The sequence below is a fragment of the Lagopus muta genome, chromosome 1, assembly GCF_023343835.1.
Source record: "Lagopus muta isolate bLagMut1 chromosome 1, bLagMut1 primary, whole genome shotgun sequence".
Taxonomy (NCBI): Eukaryota; Metazoa; Chordata; class Aves; order Galliformes; family Phasianidae; genus Lagopus; species Lagopus muta.
The window spans coordinates 67,017,302-67,040,440 of record NC_064433.1 but is presented as its reverse complement, the minus strand read 5'-3'; the positions used below and the strand labels follow the sequence as shown (position 1 = coordinate 67,040,440).

The window sequence follows — 23,139 nt, the reverse complement described above, 5'->3', positions numbered from 1 at the left end:
GAGTAACATGCTCCCAGGGAAAGCTTTTTCTAATCAGTAACTGAGTAGTTCTAACCCTTTCTGCCTGCGTTGTGTAATTTGAATAAAACTTGAGGCAGGAGGACAGTATGTGGAGGCAAGTTGCTTACCTGCAATCCTTTTATTGCCACACCTGTCTGCAGTCCCTTTATTGTCAGTGTGGCTCAGGACTGTAGCATCTCTCAGGAGTAAGGCCAGCCAGAGCTGGCAATTTCCTCCCAGTTCTGGTTCTGACTTTTACATTATGATATAAAATTTTATTCTCATATCAAGAAACAGATGACAGCGTTCATCTCGGAATTCACTGTTATCTTGCAGTGTTTTTATGAGGCCGGTAGCCTAATGCTGCAAAGTTGTTGCAGTGTTTAGCTCCTGCACCTAAAGCAGTGAGGTAGCCATGGTAACTGACTGGCCTATACAGAGGGCCTCAGCCTGCCTTCCTGGCTAGGTCAGAGCAGGCACCTTCTCAGATCCTGCCTCAGTTCAGTGCTCCTTAAACATCTGGTGTTTTTAAATGAGACACTGGCTCAGACTTTTTTTTAATAGAATTTCATAATTAGCAGCTTGAGCCTCTTCATTCTGCTAATGGAAGCAATGTACAAAGCCTTTATCACTGTATGTAAGTCTGTTGCCCAGACCTAAGTCTTGCACTAAAAATGTTAAGGGCTTCTCTACAAGGAAATTCCATATTAAAATTTCTACTTTACCACTGAAGAATCGTCCTAGTGTAAAGCTTAAATCAGCACCATTTCATCTGGGTCCTCTGTCAGATACTCAGGGTACTCAGTTTCCTTTGGCTTTCCTTGCGGTTGAAGGCTATCCTTTTCCTTCCTCATCTTCTTGTTGATTTGCAAAATTGAGAAATCTTTGTAAGATGCATCTTTACTGATGATTTGTTCCTTTTCTAATCTATAATAAATTGTTGCTATTGACAGGTACTTAACAGTATACAAGAAAGCCTGAGCAAAATCCTTGGTAAAGCTGTTTCACCTGTCATTTTCAGCCTGTCTCGTCCTTTTTTTGACACCATTTTGCTTCATCTTGGTCTATTCTGTCAGTTCCAATGTCATTGCTGTGATGAATCATCCAGTGTGTTTATTCTTATTGTTCTAGTTAGTGACTTGAATGTGAAGGTGGAAGAACAGGTCCAACTAATATCCTGATGCCCTTTTCCAATCCCCTGCAGAGCTGTTTTGTGAAGCAAGGAGACATGAATACCATTTACTGAGAGGGAGAAGCTACACATCAAGGGTCACATATGTGGCATTATAACGTTGTTGGTTTAGCCAGGAGGCAGGGAGGAAAAAAGCAAATGCAGAGGGACAAGAAGGAAGAAAAAAGATGGAAGACAGCAAAGCAAGAGAGACAAAATCCAGACCCTCTCTCGGTCTTGTACATCATGCCTTTTGCACCACATAAATCTATCAAGCTTTTGGCTGCATCTTGGCAGCTCTGGATGCCACGGTTTGAATACTAATACTTCTTCCTACATGTAGTGAATTTTACGTCAGAGAAGAGCATTAGGTATGTGGGCAGAGGCATCTGCATAGGTGACACTTGATCCTTAGCAGCCAAAAAGCCATTTCATCATCAAGTGGAGTCACAGAGACAGAAAGGTGCTTAATATGTATAGGAAACCAATTTATGCAACAAAGTCATTGCAAAGTTGTAATTAATCAAAGGAACTAAATCATGGTGACATTCTGGGCAATATTATTTAGGGCTAAATGAGGGATCTGGTGTTCATAGGCTGTCATCAGAACTGAGAAGTCTGATGCTGTGACTGTCTCTGCCATGCAAAGGCATTCTTTAGTGTTTAAGAGGATGAAGTATTTTGGACTTTGTTAGTACAAGAACAGAAAAATGAGCAGTGAGAGGTAGGAAGACAACTTTGGAGAATTACCTGGCTGAAGCAAATGAAATCAGGTACAGAGGTCAACACCAAAAGAATGTCTCTGTGTATAGTGAAGCCTGGAGCTTTTCTCTAAGAATCTGCCTTTCGTTCAAACACTGAAGTGGTTTCTACCTGCCATCATTTTTATACATGGCTGCATTATCTTCCTAAGCAAAGATGAAGACAGATCAAATGCAGCCCTTGCATATGTGAGGACTTTGTTAATGTACTCCAGTGCATGGCAATTCTGTGTTGTTTTTTTTTCCTGTACAGTGTAGAGTTCCAGCTGATATTTTGAGTGACTGTAGCGCTCAGCTCTGGGTGTCTCCTCATTGGAGATTTAATAAAAACAATTTTTCTCTTGCATCTAGTTTGCCCTGCACTGGTTTTTGGATCTAATACAAATAGACTTGTTATACTTCATGTTCTCTTTTAAACACATGAGGATTGCCAAAGAGGATCAGACCAGAGGATTAGAGTGCTGTCTCTCTGTGTGGCCATCACCAGATGCTTCAGAAGAAAGTCTAAGAATCCCCACTGTAGGCAGAATTGAAGTTTTCTATTCTTCCTGATGTCTTGGGATAATCCTTAACAGTAAGATCATAAATCTGTAGTCCCTAAAGCATGAGATTTTGTCTTCTTTCCCATAGTTGTTTTTTTAACATTTGCTATTGTAGCTGTTTTTTCTTGTTGTCTATAGAAATGCACAAATCCTCTTTGAGTCTTGCTGAATTCTTGGCCTTGGTGACTTCCCATGATAGTGAGTTCTGCCATCTAATTATGTGTGGGTTAAAAAGTGTTTCTGTATCACTTTTTTATTGGTCATCTCTGGATTCCATTAAAGACACCTTCTTATGTAATAGAGGAAATAGTAATGTTTACCTTCTGTCTCCTTACCATTCATATTATTCTGTTCTGCTATCACACCTTTTTTCCAACATGAGCAATCTCAATTTTTTGTATGATGTGTTTTCCACAACTCTTATGTGCTCGTAGCACTCCTGATCATGCTGGGAAATGGCAACTTCTTGTGGACACAGAACTTCAGATAAAACTGTGCCATTTATCTAATTTAAAGCAATGACTTTGTCTAAGCTGTTTACCATCCCATTCGAGCTTTATCAAGGTTTTCACAGAGATATGCTAATGAAATGGAGCAGCAATGCTGCATTCAGAATAGAATAGACTGAGCTGCAAATTATGTAGCTCCTAGGATTGTTGTTGGGTTTGGTTTAGTAATTCTTTTGAAGCACAGACTGGTTGACATGCATGTGTAGTTGAATTTCCAATGATTGCAACTGTGAAGTTCATCTTGGTTTTCGTAATGCGTTTAAGCCCTAGTATTGGGATTCTGGCATGTAATTTACCTAAGAGATGTCATTAGTGAAGATATCATCACTCTTGAAACATAGTAGAAAATTTGCAATCAATTGTAGGATTTCCAGAGCAGGTTTCACCGTCAGTGTGCACGATCCTTACCAGCTCTAAAGATGCACATGACTTTGTATTACCATAGTTACATGCTATGCGTGTAGGAATATTCCAGTGATAATATATTTCTCTGTAGAAGCAATAGAAATGCAGGCATTATCATGACAACAGCTTTGTAATAAATGTATACTAAAATGTATTATGATGAAACAGCCACTGCACATGTGCAGCAATCTAATCTCTGTCATAAATAACTCAGCAATTTTAGCAAATATTAAATATAAAGGGGCAATTTAATATTATGAGTGAACAGCTTGCATATTAAATTTTATATAAACATGAATCTGTCTTTTAGTAGTGGGAATGTAGTAAGCTGAGATGGTCTCTTGAAAATGTGTCTCTTGTCTCTCCTTTGTCTCTAACTTACAACAGCTGATTTAATTTCAGGAAAGTTTTGGTCATTTTTTTAACCAATTCTAGAGCTGCTTGACTGTGCGTTGGTGGTGTATTTTCTCTGTTTAAACCAGAAGAGAACTTTTTCTCTTGTCTAGTGAAACTTATCATTTAGAAATTACTGTTACTCCTAAAATACAAAGACAGCTAAGAAACTATTGAGCTCTGGTTTGACAGCTAATACACCTCTGAAAGTTATTAAAAACAAAATGCTTCTCTGTTAGCAGTGTTTCAGTTTCTTTCAACGGCTTTGGCTAATAGAGAGAGTTCATGAAACTTCTGCTGCAGTGTTAACGCAAAATCGGAGTCATTTCACAGCACTCTTCAAAGGACGTTATTAGATTTACTTGTTGGAGCTGATGAAATTTTAGGCTTCAAGAGTAGAAAGCTAATATCGGCATCTAATTTAAAAGGGAAGATTGAGAACTGCTTTGAAAATTGAGAGCTTTTCCTAGTAAGAGCTGACTTCAAAATTCGGAATGTCTGTCATTTGGAAGGAAAGTTCTGTTACAAAAACTTCAGACCTTTCAAGAAAGACCAACTTCAAGGTCCAGTCCAACTTCAGTTTTGTGAACCCATAGTTAAAGCCAAGATATATCCTGATTGCCTCTGGATAGGTGCTTAGCTTGTTAATGACATTAATAGAAGTTGAAGTAGATTGGCATAGTATAGCATCTGAACCAAGATGAGCAACTGATTCCTCTTTCTTGGAGAATAAACTTGCCAAATCCTTCTTTTCCAGCCTCCCAAGGAATTCAGTGTTCAGGTCATCCTAGAGCCCAACTCTTTCTAGTGGCAGCATAGCCCTTGCTAGAACAGCAACAGAGCTCAGATCTTAATGAAGTTTATTTTAGTTGTGAAATTACCATTTCTCATATGTAGGAAGGGATCCTTTTCTTCTGAGGTGACCTTACCTTGCAATCCTGGATCATTATTCCTATTTACTTGGGCTCCTTTGCTGCAAGTGGATGCGCTGGTTTGCTGATGTACTGTATGAGCAAGAAGATACCGAGTACTTTGCAACTACAGCCAAGTGTCAGCAACTGTGTTTGCTGAGTGTATTTGCTGAGTGTCAGTGGCAAGGATCTGAGTCCTTCTGAACACGCAGAATCAAAAAGACTGCTGAAAAAGGTTGCTTAAAATGTTTATTTGATACTTACAATCCCTGGCAATCAAAGTCATCAGTCAGACTCCTAAAGATGATGAAATTACTTTGGTTTGGTTTCTTAATGATCAAAAACCCAGCAGCATATTTTGGGTTCTTTAGTTCTTGTTCTTTTGGGCTGTCTGTCTCTGACCACAGAGATTTCACATTTTCAAGTACTTTTTCTGGGACCTGGAGCAGTAGAAATTGTGTGTGTGTGGTTTTGTTTTGTGTGTGGATTTCTTTTGTTAAAAAATGAGGATAAGAATTCTCATAGAAGCATAAGAATCTAGGTGCAGAACTTAAAGTACCAACCATAATGCAAATGATAACACAGTTGAGAAAGTTAACAATTATGGATCATTCCCAATTAAGTTTACTGGGAAATTTTTCAAACTGCTGTAGTTTTGTTTTGTTTTAATTCAGGGAACATAAATTATGGGTATTTCTAAAACATCCATGTCAAAATGGATAGTTAGTAATGACCAAGTGCTAGATTCATAGGATTCTCTAACGTAGTTCTGTTTTTCTGTTTGTCTGAAGTACCTCCTGTTTTCAGAAAGACAGTGCGATCAGTGCAGGAGCTGGCTTTGCCCCAGGTGGAAATTGTTCTCCTCTGTATAGAAGGAGCAAGATGCTTGTTTTCTTTGCAATGCTGAGCAGCGTAGCAAAGGAAGAATCTGCCTATCACTGCAGATAACACTAGGCCATCTCGTACTGCGTCTTGACCCCATCCAAGCTATGCTTTTGAGCTGATGTGTGCTCATTTTCCATCAAGATAAGTGCTAAGGTTGTGTTTCTGTATACCACTGGTAACACTGGCCATTTAAATATTGCTGCTGTCTGGTCTGCCCCAAGGTTGATTTCATTTAGCTGCTCCAGTTTTGCTGATCGGGTAGGAGCTGCGTAGATCTCCTTTGACCAGCTGTTTTCAGTGGCCACACTGTGCCAGACTGTAAGACTGTGAACTCCCTTGGCCCAATTCTGTATGTTGGCCTTTACAGTAGTCAGTTCAAATCTTTTCTTTTAGGCTGTTGAAGGCCTGGATTTATACAGTCTTTAGCACCTAAAAATGCAGGTATACTTGGAAGTAGATGTGCTTGCTCACTTCCGTTCCCTCCGGCCCTGTCGCTGTCACACATCAGCTCCTCAGCCGCTGCCCCTCCGCTCCCTGTGAGGAGTTGCAGCCGCCGTCAGGCCTCCCCTCAGCTCCTCTGCTCTGCACAGAGCAAACCAAGGGACCTCAGCTGCTCCTCATATGTTTTTCCCTCCAGATCCTTCCCCATCTTAGCAGCCTTTCTTTGTATGCTCTCTAATAGACTTTTTTATTGTCACACAAAACCCTTCATGGAACTTGAGATGCGACTGCTCCATCAGTGCGGAACAGGAGATTGTGGAATGTAGTAAATTAATGCTGAGAATTACTTCCTTTTAATATCACGGTCTCAAAAAAACCCAGCAATTGACATAAAAAAGCAGCTCTCACTAAGTAGCTCAGACTAACAGGGAACGTATTTACCTATTTGAGGAGGTGGTACATATCATGGTTTAATGGCATATCCATGGTAAAACAAGGAGATACTTATTTGTAATTTATTCAGCCCAGAACTCGTGGCAAATCCTCTGAAACATTTCCTGAGTTTTGGTAATCTGAATTAGAAGATAATGTATTTTAGCAGATGTAAAGGTTCCTTCATAGGTAAGTGGAGATGTGACTATATGGAATGCCTTAGCACAAATTCTGCGTATATTTCTGAAGTCTCTTCATCAATCTTAGCTAGTAGAAAAGGATGAAATTGAGAAATCAGTGGAGCCGGTGATGGGTAAAAGTGAGTAGGTGAAAACTGAAATCCTGAAGTGCCTCCTGAGCCACTTTAATAATCCTAAATCAACAGTGAAGAACCTAGCGTATCTAATTCAAAATAGCATAAGCAATACCTCTGCAGTGCATCTTTTATCTAGTAAATCAGGTGTCTGTAGTGCTTGGGCTTTGAAGCTCAACACAACAGCAAGACAGTGAAACAAAGCAACATAATGAAAATACTACTTGGCTACTCTTAATATTTTTCCCTAGCTACCTGCTTCAAATTGCTCTTGAAATGTCTAAGTGTGGTGGTACTCATAAGTGTACATTTAGAAATTGTCTATTTTTGTAAATGTTCACATTAGGACACTTAGGGTAAATTTTCCTTGGAGAGTGCAGGGACTTCTGTACAGAAATCTTTTTAACAAATAATAGGATTTTTGTGCATAACTCCTTGTGCATCACTTTGAAGGTTTACCCCCTGCAACGTAAGATTTATATAATTTTACTTGTTGAAAATTATGCTTTTCAGAACTGGTCTTTTTCTACAGTATGTTACTGATGTGACAGTCATACATGCTTCTGAACAATCATGGTCAAATCTTACATTGTTTTCCTTCAGTGGTGGAGAACTTGGGTTACAGTGCATCTCAATGCTTTACCTTGTACAAGACAAAGGTGCAAAGAAAAAATTACATAGGTGCAAAAAAATAAATAAATCAGTTCTATGAGTGCGTGTTATGAGCAAAGATGAAAACCATGTAACTAAGTGAGCAACAGTGGAAGGAAAAGTGAGAGATTTTAACAGTAATATTTGCCGTAACAAAGACCTGTTCTATGTGTACAAATGTTATGACTGTAAATATCCTATATTTGGGAAAAAAAAAAGAAGAATGGACTTTTGACTAATAATAAAGTTTTATGGCCCAGTAGTAAAATCCTACACAAAATCAAACTGTATTCTGAATGCATTAGTGCTGGAGTTTTCACTAATCCAAACAGTTTCCTTCTGCTGCTGTATTCGTGGTAATAGTAAAAAAAAAAAAAACAAACTTTCTTTTAATATAATATTTTCCTGAGCTTCTTCAGGGTGTGAAATTGGACAGTTACCAGGCAAAAACTGTTTTTCTTGCAATGTATCCACTATTCTTTTCACTATTGGTATTGAAAATAGACTGGTAATAGCATTTGTTTTGCAGTATTTTGGCGCTTTATCTTGAAGCTTTATGAAACCTGGATGTGTAAAGGGAAGAATTAAGCAACTGTTATGAAGTTAGCTACTTTTTTCAACCACTGTCATTAGATTTTTGAGAAGGGTCATCATGCCTACCTTTCTTTTTTGTCTATACCTGTTAATGAGTCTCCGCAGAAGTCACAACCTCAGGTTTATCAATTAGCATTGGTGATTTAGGCAAGCTGTATTAAGACAAGTGGGATTAATACCAGATTTGTGTAGAATTAAACAATGGCACATTTAAAATGTGAAGAGTCTCTGCCTAATGAGAGACAGCTGAGAGGTGTGGGTGGCCAGTTCTGCTCTCCTAGGAGAGCTCTGTCATGAAGTCTGGTACATATTTTGTTGTGGGCTTCTTTTTTTTCTTTTTAGAATTGTATAAAAACTTTTGCCAGGCAAAGTACGTCTGCTCCTTCTCCTCAAGCTGCTGGCAAGTCTCCCATTGATTTTAGTGAAAGCAGGGCTGGACAACAGCTGGACCTAACTTCATTTTTATAAATACTTTTTTGTAGGAGTGAATATATGCCCCAGTGTGCTAATAAGTTTGCTCTTGGATATCGTATTTTACTGCTCAAAATATATCAGTGTCAACTATCAGTTGGCTATTGTAACATCTTGTTGTAAAAGATCAAAACCAGGAAAAAGCTCACTCTGTGTGAAAATAAACAAACATCACCCCAAAGCAGACAACCTCCCTCACTCTCTAAGCCCCCTGGAACTTGCTGGCAGCATGAAGACAGCATTTTTCCACTTTGAGGCCATAGAAAGAGTCAGAGCTCAGAAGTTCTCTTCCAAGTTCTCCTTGTGCAATTCTGTGTGCCTGATAGCTGCGTGCCTCCGTTAATCCATTTTAGAGGTGAGATAATAATGCTGATACCATCTTCCATTTCATGATCAGGTTAAACCATAAATTAATGAGGAACTGTACAACTTTCATACTTGGTAACTTCAAAGGGAACACTTGCACAAAGCTCATCCTTCCCCTGCCCTGTTTCATCACCAAAGGAAATAAAAGAACAAAATAGCGTAAAAACAGGTGGAAAACAGCAACAAAAAATCACCCTTGAGCAGATGCTCAGATCAAGCAAAATGGAAATTTCATTTACAAATGGTGGGAAAAAAAAAACTTGTGTTTTTTTTTTAACAGCTTTCATTGAGAGTCAGGCTTTAACCTTTGCCTGTATTTACAATAGGAAAAAGTGGCATGATGTCTTTATAGATTGAAATGACATGTTTTTTGTCACCTAGCTTGTTCTCTTCATATAGACCACAAGATCCTCTAATACTTTCTGTTTGGGAACCCATGTAATTACCATTTAGTAACTGTAAGCATCTCTGTGCACCTCTTCTTAAAGTATTCCGATGGCTACATGCACTTACTTTTGTATGTAAGTTGCTCTGAAAGTAATGCCTCCTATTTGTTTCCATGGGAACTACAACAGATACAGAGTGCACAACAGCACTGTCTCATAGAGCAAATTCTCAGCTACAAAACTCTATTTTTCAATATAATCACCCGTATTAGCTATGCATTTTCACCAGTGGTGAACAAGAACCTGCACAGTGCAGTCATAAAAATCTGCACCAGTGGAGATGACACACTGTCACTGTTACCACTTCTGAAATGCACCACCCACCACTTCACAGTGCTAACATCTGCTGTTTGGTCTCCATAAACACTCAACAAGCGTTGATGAATGTCAGTGAGTACAACTTTTTCTGCACGGAGGAATTCAGTGACACACCGTTGCTTCATACGTACTTTTATGTCAGATGCCATTTTGTCAGGCTGCCCCTCTGCTGCCACCTGTCACACAACAAAATATAACGGCATGTTGGCAGAAAGGTTCAACCACTACTGCTATACTACTGATATCTGCTTTTGCCATCGTGGGCCAGTATAATAAAATAGGAGGCATTACTTTTGAAGCAGTCCTCACATAGTAGCAGGGGCAAAAGGCAAAATCATAAACGACAAATGAAAAAACTCAACCACTTCTATCTCTTTCCTAGCTAAATTTGTCTTCAGCATCTAAGCATTGTGTCTTACATCTTTATTTTGCAGGCTGAAGTCATCCATTAACAGATTTCTCATGCAGATAGTCAGAAACAGAGTTTGTATCTTTCATGTTTAGACTGGTAAGCTCAGTAGATTGAAAACCTTGAATTTCTGATGAGAAAACATGTTATATTTTCTAATCACTCTTGTAGAACTTCTCCAAATCTAATCCAATTTATCAGAATTCTTCTTGAAATATAGACACCAACTTCTGATGCAGTATTCCTTCAGAAACATGCCTCTACACACAGATAAGTAAGATAGTTTTATGTTTTATGAATCCTATTCTATAGCTCTGGTTATAATTTCCAGAATGGCATGTTTTTTCAAAATGTCGTTTTGCTGATTTTTGTCCAAGACCTTCAGATCTTCCCTAGAATGAAGGCCTACGTTTTATGGTCTTCTTTATTGCTATTACATCTCTAACTCAACACAGAAGTATCTGGACATACTGAGACACAAACTGTTTGCTTCTTCTCAGTTGAATAAATGATCCTAAACTGTTATAAATGTTCTGACCCTATCCTGTTTTCTTTGTATGTCCTGTACAAATTATCTTATTCTTCTGTGTTCTTCTGTTTGCTTGAAAAAAATACCAGGCAGACGATAGGTCTTTACTGAGGTTCCCTATTAGAAGCCTGTGCACTCATTTATAATTTCTTGGTCTGAGTTTCAAATTGAATCCTGTCTTAGCTGTTAAGCCATTTAGCAAATATCATTGTGGGATTATAACACTGTAGATTTTCAATCATAATTTTTGCCTTATAGGAATGATCATACCACCACTTTATCAGACTTTACCGGAGTGATATTTTCGTCACGAGTGAGATCAGAGAAAATAATAATCAGAAGCTAGAGAAGGTCTATTATTTTTTAAACCCCATATTGAGACAGTTATTATGACACAATGCTAATACTGTAACTACTGTTGGTTTATAGTAGCTTCCTTTAATTTTGCATTAATGGAGCTCAGAATCATCCATTACTTTATTTGGCCCAGAATTGATATAAAACTCACAGCTTATATTTTATCAATGTCATCATATTTACGTTTTTAACAGTGTCATTGCACATTAGATTTCTCGTAGTTCTCTGAGATTTTGTTTCCATTTCAACTTGCCAAAAACGTGTATTAGTAGAGAAGTCCCAGTCAGCTCCTCTGTAATATTTAGGTGGAAGTTACTGAAATATAATACTCATGCATCCACCTGGATTAGTATGGGGCTATAGCCACATCATCCACTATGTATGAGAAATAACTGTTGGATGTGACTGCCTTTTCTGTGTTATCACTGATAATTTGAACATTTCTATCTCATGGTCTTATTGCAAGTGAAAGTCAGAATAGACAACCAGATCCACCGTTTCAAACTTTGGAACACAGTCAACTCTAAAATACTCGAATTCCTTATGCAGTTATATGAGACAGTATAAACAATTTTGGTGCTGTTGCACAGGGAGCTCATGCTGAAGCAAGTACCCATGATAAACCTTCCAAACACTCTCAGGCATTTCTTCTCCACATGGAACATCCTATCCCAATGTGGAACCAGCATGTTGCAGTCTCAAAGAAAGAAAGTGAATGTACCATTTTATTAAGGCGTTAAAATCAAGTTTAAAGACCAGCTATTATAATGAAATAATGAGAAAATCGTAATTTGTTTGTGTCTACATGTTCCTATTGGAATAATTCTTCCCTATTGGAAACTTTTGTCTGTCAATCTCAGGCTATTTAAAACTGCAAGAACAATAACCAGTTGTTGCTTTCTTGTGTCCTCAGTCTTTATCCTAGCTTTTGTTAGACACAATGCAGTGGTATTCATGGGTAACAATAAGACTATTATGTTTCATTGTGGATTTTTTTCAGGGCTATACAATGTTCTAGCCATTATAGAAGGATTACAGTCAGCTGACTGATGTTTACATACCATTTCCATACCCTAATAAAAGGTATAAGGGCAAGTTTATCGTAGCCAGTGGGGGAGAGATTTGACTTGGAAGGCTGGGATTTCTACTGTGTGAAGAAACATAGTCCAGGAAGACAACACTGTACTGCCTAGTGTGCTTTTATTTTTGGCCTCTACTTCAGTTGTATGAGTGTCAGTAATGGTTGCTGCAAACTGCTTATTCATACCACTGCTGTGCTCATTTGCTTTGGGCAATATTAATTTTGTGGCTGTGCTAAGTTGGGAAATCGTTCACAAGGGCACCAATGGCACGACTGTCTTACTTGCCCTGGCAGTGGATTGTCTCATCCAGATGATGGGACAATTCTTGACTTTGTTTTTTGGCATTCCCGCAAGAGTATAACGCAGAGACTTATGCCAGCAGGATCAGCACTTTTTTTTCTGGGAGCAGGGTCTTTTTAGCATTCTTTTGTATGATACCTCACGCAGTCGTGCACTGGAGGTGACAGGAATTTCTGATATACTGCATAGGCATCTGTGCATTCCTCAGCTCCAGTATGTGCTGCTGGGCTGCAGAGAGCAGTTTTTTCTCTTTGTAGTGGCTGCTAATTTCACAAGAAACTAAATGACCTGGGGAAGTCAGATGGCTTCCCAAGGTCATCACAAAGGGGCTGAAGATCCCAAGCCTGCATCATGTGGAGCTGAGTCTGAGGGCACATTTTTGGTACAGCTCTTTGGCAAAGCAGAGGTTCCACTGCGTTCCTGGTTTTCAAACACAATGCTCTTGATTTTTGGCAATTAGGCATCTAAGAACTGTGTGTGTCTAGATTCACGAGAGGTTAAGAGAGGGAGGGAGAGAGGGTGAAAATCCTAATAATGAATCCTAATAATCCCCCACTCCTTGGGGGCAAAAGGTAATGTCTGTGTCTTAGTTTGCAGACAGTCAGGAAAATATTCCTCTTTCTGTAGCCAGTTGGAGAACCATATTCATATCGCTACTCCTCCTGCTGTCTTTTGAAGGTAACGAGGCAGGAAAAATGATCTGAGATGTGCAAACACTTATTTTTTTTACAGACAGCGAGACCAAGTGCTGAATTGTTCAGGTTATTAGTCAAATGCTATTTCATGGTCCTCAGCGTTCTTCCTGATAAAATAAAGGCTGTTTTGATTGAACGATAAAACTTGTGACTCTGGGTATTATTTTTAACTACATATAGATGCCTTTTGGTGTTTCTTCCCGTGACTGCACTGTGACTGTTTATATAATTTACCATGGCGCTCTGTTCATCATCAGCAGACTACACAGATAGCCAGTTAAGCATGTTCCCTCAAGCTTTGTGGTTAATCAAATGGTTTGGCAAATGCCAGCCTTTCTTATTAAAGCACGTCTTGATGCAGTCCCTTTCTGGGCTGGGTCGTAGTCGGGTGATAGGAAGGATTTCTCCTCTGTGGATGCTATTTGTGTGACAAAGCTCTATGATTCTGTGATATATATGCCTTTAAGAGACTTTAGCAATCTTGAAATTTCTTATGAGCTGTATCTTGCCCACGTGTGCAGGATTAATCTCCTGCAAACTAGACTGGGAAAGAGTCTGCTTCCATGTGTGGTTCAGACATTGATGGTTCTTGGTCTTCTTCTGTAGTGTAGACCACAGCTGGCTTAAGTTCAGCTGAAAGATTTACATAATAAATTCCTTGGCACTGCAGATGTGTAGGTGATACTTTCATTTTTCTTGCAGCCATTGTGTTTATGGATTTTGATATTTTAATATAGATCTTGCAATTTTCTTGGCTAATTGAGTGAACTCTGTAGACTGTGTAGACTCTATGAAAACATCAGAATACAAGAACTAGGAAGGACAGTTTTGCACTGTCAGCCTACATATACAGATTACTGCATTCTGACCCTTGTTTGAGATGGACAAGGCCATTGCTTTTTGAGATGCATGAAGCAATGAAGCCCCATGGTGGCCTTTGGTTGCTTTTGGAAATATTGCTAAGTTAACAGAGACATATGAGTGCGGATTTTGCTTCCTGAGATGTTTTTGGGTCTTGCTTCCTCTCTTGTTGCTGCCTCTGGTTTCAGAGGTACAGACTGAAAAGCTTATGGCTAACATGCAGGTGCTGGTGACCTGTATGTTCCCTGTAAGTACAGAGAATGCTTCTGGTACACATATTTTTAAGACCTGTTCTTCATTAAAACCAGTAGGTGAGTAAATGCAAAGAAGAAATCATGTTGTTTTACTGCCTAACTGTTGAAATGAATAATTTTTCTCTTCTATTGTGAACATTGGAAGCCTTGCCATACTTATTTCCAAATAAAGTCTTGAGTATTTTATATTTATATCTGCAATCATTGTCACCTGCTGCCTCTGTAAAGATGAGTGTTGACTGCAGGTGTCCCCAGGAGACCAAAGGCAACAGGAAAATGCCAAGTGATTGTACCCCCACTCTTAATTCGGTGCATCTTGTTTTGCAGAATTATGCAAAATGAAAGGGAAGCTCTTCAGAGAGCTGCATGCAAATATTGACTAGTTTTGGTTTTGGAAGTAAAGGAAGCTCTTCTATCAAATGTCATCTCTCTGTTTTAATATTTCATGTGATGTGGCTTCTTTCAGATGATATAAGATCAGAGAAAAGGGAACGATACTACTCAGCTGCAGAAAATAGGAAGAAAGTACTGCCACGGCAGGGTAGGGCAGACACACACAGACTGCAGTGCATTGGTTCTTTGTAGAACTTGTTTCAAAATACACATCTTCCAGGTAGTCGGTGGAAATTGTTGAGGTAGAGATATTTGATTTATCATCAGTAAGTTTAAAATAATCTTCAGAGAAAGCTTGTACAACAGTATTTCAGAATTCTTGCCATGGAATGTGTTAGATAAGACCATTAAATGCTTGTTTTATGGACAACTTTTCTATTTGCATGTTTACTAATTATAAAGGAAATACTAAATAAATTATGTATCTATTATAAACACCTGGCTTTTCAAACAAAGGAAATACTGAAGTTTCTTATGCTATTTTTGTATTTCTCCTAAAGGGCAACACTTTAAGGAAAATACTCCTGTATCGCTACTTTAAAGGAGAATATGGAAGTGGTATGAATGGGCCTCTGTCTACCAGCTACAGCAAAACTGCACAAGTGGGAGGTAAATCAACACACATCATTTAAGAAAAACAAAACTAGCAGCACCATCTTTTTAAAAGGCATGTTGAATGTGCTCCAGGGATTTAATTGGCAAATAAATGGAGCGAGTTCTGCAATCAGTTAGAAGAGAGGTTGTGTGCACCTGTCTCAGATGGCTGGTGTGCATTTGCCAGCACTAAGAAAGTGAATCTCTCCATTCCCCCAAGTCAGTCCTTCAGTTCAATTCTGATTGGTAACACCATTTGCTAATAAATCCACGTCCAGGAATCCAGCAAAGCATGCAGCGTTTGAACAAAGCCACTGCTGTTTCTGGAAACCAATCAACTTTTTATAATTCCGGATCCTCCACTAGCACATTAAAAAAAATAGGATATAAGGAAAAGCTTTTCACAAATACATCACTTAAACAATGAAATAAATTTCCTAGAGAGGCTGTAGAATGTCAGTTCTTTCAAAACAAGGCTGTGAGGACCTGCTGTAACTACTGTGAGCAGAAAGTTTGAGTGGGTGTTCCTTATAACCTCATTTTTGTATTATTGTGTTATAGAAGCCAAGGTAGATTACAATAAAGTGCTTTCTAATAAAACCAAACATAATGTATGTCATAGGAAATATGGCAGAATGAAGTGTAGAGCCACGTCATAACAAAGCTGGCCATCACATTATCAGTATATATTAAAGGCATGTCCAGATTTGTGGGCTTCCCCACATGTCATTCGGCTGATCCTCTGTGTGTTTCAGTGTTGATACAGGAGAAAAATCAGAGACTGAGTGTCTTGTACATCAGTTTATTCCATAGCAAACAATAGAATACAGAATTAGTGTTTTGTCTTTTCTCTGTGAAAAATGTGTATATAAATGCATGGCTTCGTTAAAAAATCAGAAACACTTTGTCAGTACTGCTTCGATTACAACAGTAAACAATATTTTTTCCTCATGGTAAGTGCAGTTACATGTGCATAATGTGTGTATAGCAGGAAATATGATAATGACTAATAATAAAATATGGCTGATTTAATGACTTAATACAATTCAGTAAAATCCCTTCGAATCACACCATTTTATGTTAACTTAATTTGTGTTAATTTGTATTAACTTATCGTGATGTTACTGATCTACGATTTAGACTGGCAAAAAAATTTAGCTAGAAGGTCATACCCATAATGAGAGTGGATTTATGAGTATACAATCTTTGTTTAGATTAGACCTGAGAAAAGCAGGTTTGAAAGCTTTTTCAGACCTCTGGCCATGCATGTATATTAGTGTATGCAGTAATGGAATTAAAACCAGGGTTCTGTGAACAAATCAGTTTCATTTTGATCTTCTTTATTGTCTGAATGCTGTTAACAGAACTGTGGTGTGAGTTTTTGTTTTGTTTCTTATGCTTGGGGACCAACATTGGCACATTCACACAAACATCTTTGTTTCAAGAGGAATTTTGCCTCTAACAGAATTTCGAGATGAAATGAATTACATTGCTACTGGATGTTTTTCCAAATAGCTTTATTTCAACATACATGCGTGAAACAAACATGAATGATATGTATTTCTCTGACTTACAGGTGGATTTGTAGGACAAGACTCAGATAAGTCTGGAGTATCCATGTTTGATATTCAGTGCCTTCTAGATAAAGAAGGTGCATCAGAACTTGTCATAGATGTTATAGTCAGCACCAAAAATGACAGAATTTTCTCAGAAGGCATTTTGCTTGGTATTGCATTGCTTGAAGGTGGAAATGCACAAACACAGGTACTTATTTCATTTACTTATTCGCATACTGCTTTTCAAATGCATATAGTCAGGAGTCAAATAAAAAGAACCTCTTTGAAGTGAGTTCTGTAGGGAGGTTATTACCATAGTATGTCCCTCTAAAAAACTTTGTAGGTAGTTCATGTTACTGTACAGTATTTCTTACAGTAAAGTCTTCAATGAAGAAAACATTTCTCTGCTGTCCCCTTCAATGTTGTGCAGTTGTTCTTTGCCAGCTGAGCATTATCTCCAGTTATTTCATGCTTCTCCTTGTAAATGTAGTAATACCTAAGCTTTCAAGTTTATAATAGCAAAAAATAATAAAAAATAAAAATTTAAGAAAAAAAAAAATTTAAAAAAATCTGGAAACATGTAGGGGCTGGAAACTGCAGCATAGGAAGTTCCGCACAAACGTGCACAAGAACTTCTTTACAGTGAGGTGACGGAGCACTGGAACAGGCTGCCCAGGGAGGTGGTGGAGTCTCCTTCTCTGGAGATGTTCAAGACCTGCCTGGATGCCTACCTGTGCGACCTACTGTAGGGAACCTGCTTTGGCAGGGGGGATGGACTCGATGATCTCTGGAGGTCCCTTCCAACCCCTACAATTCTGTGATTCTGTGATTCTGTGACTTTTTTCTAAATCTCCAGAGGAAAAAGTTGGTCATTTGAAACTGCCAATATCTGTTCTAAAGGAATTAAGTGCTTAAAACTATGGATTCTGATCTTTTCACAAAGACTAGAGATATTGCTCTTACCCAACTTTAGCCAAATAAGTTTAGTTGTTTATTCTTACTCTATGATCAACAGAGAGGAGAGATGGCATAAATTGGTCCCAGCTTTTCCCCATATCTCATCACTGAATTTGACAGGAACCTAAATAATCAACATATACTTCATTTCAAGATTTAAAAGTTAAATGAGAGGAATCCTATCCTGTATCTTTATTCTGTAAAAAGATAATACAACTGTCACCCTTAGAGAGCATCTAGAAAGTCTTAAAGAAGTGAGGTATTGCTGCAGCTTTCTAAAATGAATTGGTAAGGGGTTGTAGGAGGACATCACTTCTGGGACAGTTTTTAAACTGTTGAAAATGGTATTCAGCCTACTTGACAGTAATGCTAGGGGACTGTACTTGATAACCTAAAATATTAATTCCAATTCTGAAGTTATAAAGAACCAAGAATGTGTATAGGCTAAGCTATAACATAGAATATGAATCTGGGAGTTTCCTGTTTCCTGCTGTAGCTACATAATAACAATTACTTTCACTGTTACTTGCAGATTGAATATTGTATCTCTAGAATACCTAGAGAGAAATGGGGAGTATCACTAAATAATTTAACTTAGTTGGGTAATTTTGTGACATTTGAAAGATTGCAAGTAGCATTGCTTGCCATTTTATCCAAATTTAAAAATAGTGATCAATATTTGTTACCAATCTTTTATATCACTTTGTAAAATAATTGGTTGTGCAGTGGTCATTTTTTTTCCTTGGTGATAATCTTTTTTGTTTCTGTATTTTTTCTTCCTTAGAAGACTGATAGCTAATGAGTATCCTCTTTTTATTCCTTGCAGTATTCAACTTACCAGCAATTGAAGGAGCAAAAAAAGTCAGAAAAATTCTTTAAAGTCCTGTATGACCGTATGAAAGCTGCTCAGCAAGAGATACGATCAACAGTGACAGTGAACACTATTGATCTGGGGAGCAAAAAGAAAGATGATGATAGTGACCTAACCATATCTGTACCCAAAAAGAGAGGTAAGGAGGCAGCCATATAGTGCACCCATAGTGCATTATGTTGAAGATGCATGTATTGCACCACTGATGCTCTGCTGCACTGATCAAGAAGTTTTAGTATTAATTATTGCTGCACTGCCTGTTTGTTTTTCTCTAAATTACAGACCGTAACTTAAGCTGATTGCATGGAATTAACATTGATGAAGTCAGTGAAGCTATGCCAGCTTGCAGCAATAGAAGATATAGCCCCATGTTTTTAGAGAAGCTGAAATACAGGCTGCTAATGGGGCTATTTCACATGAGCAAGCACAGGAAAGAATGCCCACCCTGTGGTCCTTCCATTGTTCTCATCATTTATTGTATATGGAAGAGAAATAGTAGGACTTTTTGTTTTAATGTTCTGCTTCACTCTGGTTTGTGGTTAATTTGGAACATGCTATTCCTTCATGAGTGTTGCTTTGATATTCTTTGTAAGCTGCCCAGAGGTCTTTGAAAAGTTAGGCACCAAAAAAGAAAAAGTTGCATTCACTGTTGTTGTTTTCTTATTGTTTAATTAAACAAGCAAAAACTGTTTCAAAAATTAAGGAAAATTATCTTTTTTCAGTGAAGGATTCAACACTGCATCTGAAAGAGGGTATGAAAGTTCAGTTAACAGAAGCATCTTCTGCAACATCCAAGGCTTACTCTGTATATAGAAGAGAAATGGACCCAGAAATAGATCTTATGGGCTCAGGAGCAGATGCTGCAAATGCAGAGGAAAAATCCACAGAAGAAGCAGTAATGAGTCCTGCTATTGCAATCATGCAGCCAATACTGAGATTTCTCCAACTGCTTTGTGAGAACCACAACCGAGAGCTCCAGGTAAGTTGTTTTTGAGCCAGATTTCAAAGGAAGTATTAGAAGAGCTGGAGCTTCATGAAGGAGGAAGAACATGCCTGTGCTTGGCTTATATTACAGAATAACGGTGGCTAAAATATTGTTATTCTTTTGGCCCATGTAATAAAATAACCCTTTTCAAGAACTGTCTGCATGCTCAGTTTAAGTTCGTGTTTATGCCCTCAGAGCGGTGTGGGAACCGCAGCACAGCCACATGGAATTGAGAATTTGTTAAACGTTCCTGTCAGTATAATTTTTATGCATCAATAGTGAATCAGTTACCATAAGTTTGAAAACCACAAGAGGCTTCTGGACAAAGTTTTGGTACTGCTGTTTTCCCTAGGTGTTATGATTGAAGGGTGTAAGATGCAATGTGTCTCTGCTATCAGTTCCACTTGTAGATATTACTACCACCAGATAAACTTTTGCAAAATGAGTTTTCTGCAGATATGCTTCAGTGCAGTGTCCAGTAGCCTCCCTGAAAGCAGGACTGGATGTAGCTTGAGCTGAGCTGCTGTTGTGCATTGGCATTTCCATGGAGCAGTCAAAATGTGCAGCTATACTTGTTCATCTGTGGGACAAGATCCTCCCAAGTAAAGGACCATAATAAACAGATGGGGCAGGACATCTCTAAGACATGCCCTCTTTCTAAGCCCTCCTTTCCCAACTGGTTTAATCAAATAATAGTCCTCCACTGCTGCGCTAAGTTGATTTATTTTCTACACTGTAGTGTACCTCAGTAACTAAGGTAGGGCAATCATGTGGTCATAAATTGAACCTGTCAGTAATTTTATGAAAAAGATTGTGTTCAACATGATTCTAACTCTCTCTTTCTCCTTATCTTTTTTGTTCCTTTTCTCCATCCACCAGAATTTTTTAAGACATCAGAACAATAAAACAAATTACAACCTTGTTTGTGAGACACTTCAGTTTTTGGACTGTATCTGTGGAAGCACAACAGGTGGACTAGGCTTACTGGGGCTTTACATCAATGAGAGGAACGTAGCTCTGGTGAACCAGACACTGGAAAGCTTGACTGAGTACTGCCAAGGTCCATGCCATGAAAATCAGGTGGGGCTTGAATAGATGCAGAACAGTCTACCTGAATGTATGGTATCTTTGTGCTTATCGTAAACTCTTCAGTGTTGTTAATAACATAAGACCACGTGCAATTACTGTGATTAAGCTGAACACATCCCACACCTGCATAAGGCCTGAGAAATCCTTTCAAGCCAGAAAACAGACTTTTCCTTTACCCTGTCTGTTTACATACAGTGTTTCCAGTCCTTTTGGAGAGAGTTAAATGTCGTATAATTTGGCCCATAGTTTGAATCTCACTTCATGAGACTTTGGATTTCAAGTCACAACTGTGGAATTACATTACCTATATAATAATGTTGTTTGTTGGGGATTTTTTTTCCATTTTCATGCATTTTGCCTTTTTAGGTTTTTAGCTAGGATGCTGATTTTTACTTTCCCCATTTAACGCAACCGCCACAAAATTTAACTTACTGTTCTGCTGTGCAACCTGTTGACATCTTTAATTAGGGTATCAATAGGAAAAAGGGTGAAAGTAAAGACCATGCAGCCTGTTGAGCTGTGGCTGTTGGTAGCTGTCTCTTCAGTGCTAATCTGAGGCAATATAGAAATGCAGAGTGTACTTCCATGCTGCTGTATTTGATCTGAAGAGAACTGTAGTGAAGTTGTCACAGTGGATGAAATTTCAGAATTTTTAATATGGATTAATGATGGGAAAATATCAGTGGGCAAAATTACAGAGACACAATTTATTCTTGCTACTAAGGACAGCTGAAGAAATGCATGCAGTATTAATGCTCCTTCATTAACATACATAAATGAAGTGCAGAGTGCTTCTGTTACTGTTGCTGGTTATCAATTGACATTACTTAAAACTTTAAAAACAAGCAAACAAAAATCCTTTAGTAGGCGAATTTTTAAACAGTCATTTGATCCATTAGTGAATGGGAAAAATATTTGTAAAAAATAATAATGTCAATGGAAATAAAAAGAAAATCTACGTTTTCAAGTTAACTTGTTCACTGACTTTACTGATAATGGAAGGGAATGATTATTAAAGCTTAATTAGGCTTACCTGCTGGGAAGTCACTCAGGATTAGAATTATACTTGTTTAAACCATCTGCAAATCTAATGCAGCATGTTTTGGAGACAAATGCTCCCCACTGTCATTTTCCTCTGTTTGCTTTGTGTTGTTTGTTTTTTCCCTCTGTCTTTCTGGAAAACTTCCTTTCATATTGTCCAATAAATCTATTTGAAAAAAAAAAATACCATAGAATTATACAAATGGCATTTATTTTACATACATTCCAGTATGACTTTTAAGATTCTATGGCTGTGTGTTCAGCCAAAACTGGTAGTGCTGCTGTGGACTGTTGTCTGTAGCTTGTACCACATTGTGCCTAATCCTGCATATTTCACTGCGAGCAAATTCTAGCTCGCACTGCTTTTTCCTCAGTTATATACTTCACTATTGACAGTGTTGGGATTAGCTCTGTACTACATATTTCCCCAATACCATTTGTGGCATGTTTTCAGGCTGCTCTGCTTTGGCAGTCGCAGGGTAGTCCAAGTTCTAGATTCTTTCTTTGGAAATTTGCATATTCCCTCTCTTTCCCACTCTCCCCAGTTCTCAGTCTCTTTGTTTTCCTCTCTTCCCTCTCTTCTGACTCTCTTCTCTTATTTTGTAGACCTGCATAGCTACCCATGAATCGAATGGGATTGATATTATAATTGCGCTCATCTTGAATGACATAAACCCTCTTGGCAAATACTGCATGGACTTGGTGCTTCAGCTAAAGGTACAGTAAATGTGAATTTGTTTATTTAAATTTGAGTAATAATAGAAGACATACCTATGCGAGAGCTCCATGCAGCCTGACATTTACTTAGTCTTGCCATAGTGTGATATACTCAGCAGCCCTGGAAGACAAACGGTGCACATGAATTCAGCTCAGCTTAATCTGCATAAGATCCTCTACCACAGGCCTTTTGGCCCACTGTTGTGTTTGGGAGTGTACCCACAGCTTTTTTTTTAAAGAATCCTATCAAATAGATACAATAAAGCTAGCATGAAGAGTCTACATGGTGGACTTAAAATCTCTAATAAATAGCTATCCTATTAAGGGGAGGAACATTCATTCTCTGTGTATACTGAATTCTGTGTTTCTGTGAACTTTAAAAAATATTTGACAGGGATATGTTGTGGAAAAGAGTAATATATCAGATGACCTGCAATTAAAATGTCAAATAAATTTGGCAATGCAATTAAAGTGTGTTTTATTACCCTTGGCAGTATCCTTTGAAGAGAAGGGTGAAGAGTAGAGTGGGGGGCTTGTGTTTTGTATTCTCTGGAGAGTTAGATAAGTTTGTCTGGTCTGTGTGCCATTGCATGCAAAGAGGAGCTTTGCAGCTCTACTGTCTGACGAGTAGGGTAGAATATGTCCAGGAGGAGCCATGATTTAATGTTGTTTCTTGCCTTCTGAATGAAGAATTTCCATTGCAGATGGTTCATTTCCTCCCCCAAACCAGCAAATACTTTGCGGTAGCTGCATTGCATCATACTGGCAATATTATGAATGTCTAATAAAATAATTAATACAGCCGTATATCATGTAGAATGAAACATCAAATCAACAGTG

General features: G+C 38.2%; 1 protein-coding gene across 4 annotated transcripts in view; it reads left to right on the top strand.

The window, feature by feature from the left end:
• ITPR2 (inositol 1,4,5-trisphosphate receptor type 2) overlaps nucleotides 1–23,139 on the top strand; it is a 270,236-nt gene that overhangs the window by 174,441 nt on the left and 72,656 nt on the right. For all 4 annotated transcript variants that reach the window (XM_048933484.1, XM_048933481.1, XM_048933480.1 and 1 more), the window contains 6 exons: nucleotides 14,990–15,098; nucleotides 16,660–16,847; nucleotides 18,423–18,606; nucleotides 19,190–19,446; nucleotides 20,332–20,532; nucleotides 22,189–22,299. In XM_048933484.1, the coding sequence (XP_048789441.1) occupies nucleotides 14,990–15,098; nucleotides 16,660–16,847; nucleotides 18,423–18,606; nucleotides 19,190–19,446; nucleotides 20,332–20,532; nucleotides 22,189–22,299 (1,050 nt within the window). The remainder of the gene's footprint in view (nucleotides 1–14,989; nucleotides 15,099–16,659; nucleotides 16,848–18,422; nucleotides 18,607–19,189; nucleotides 19,447–20,331; nucleotides 20,533–22,188; nucleotides 22,300–23,139) is intronic.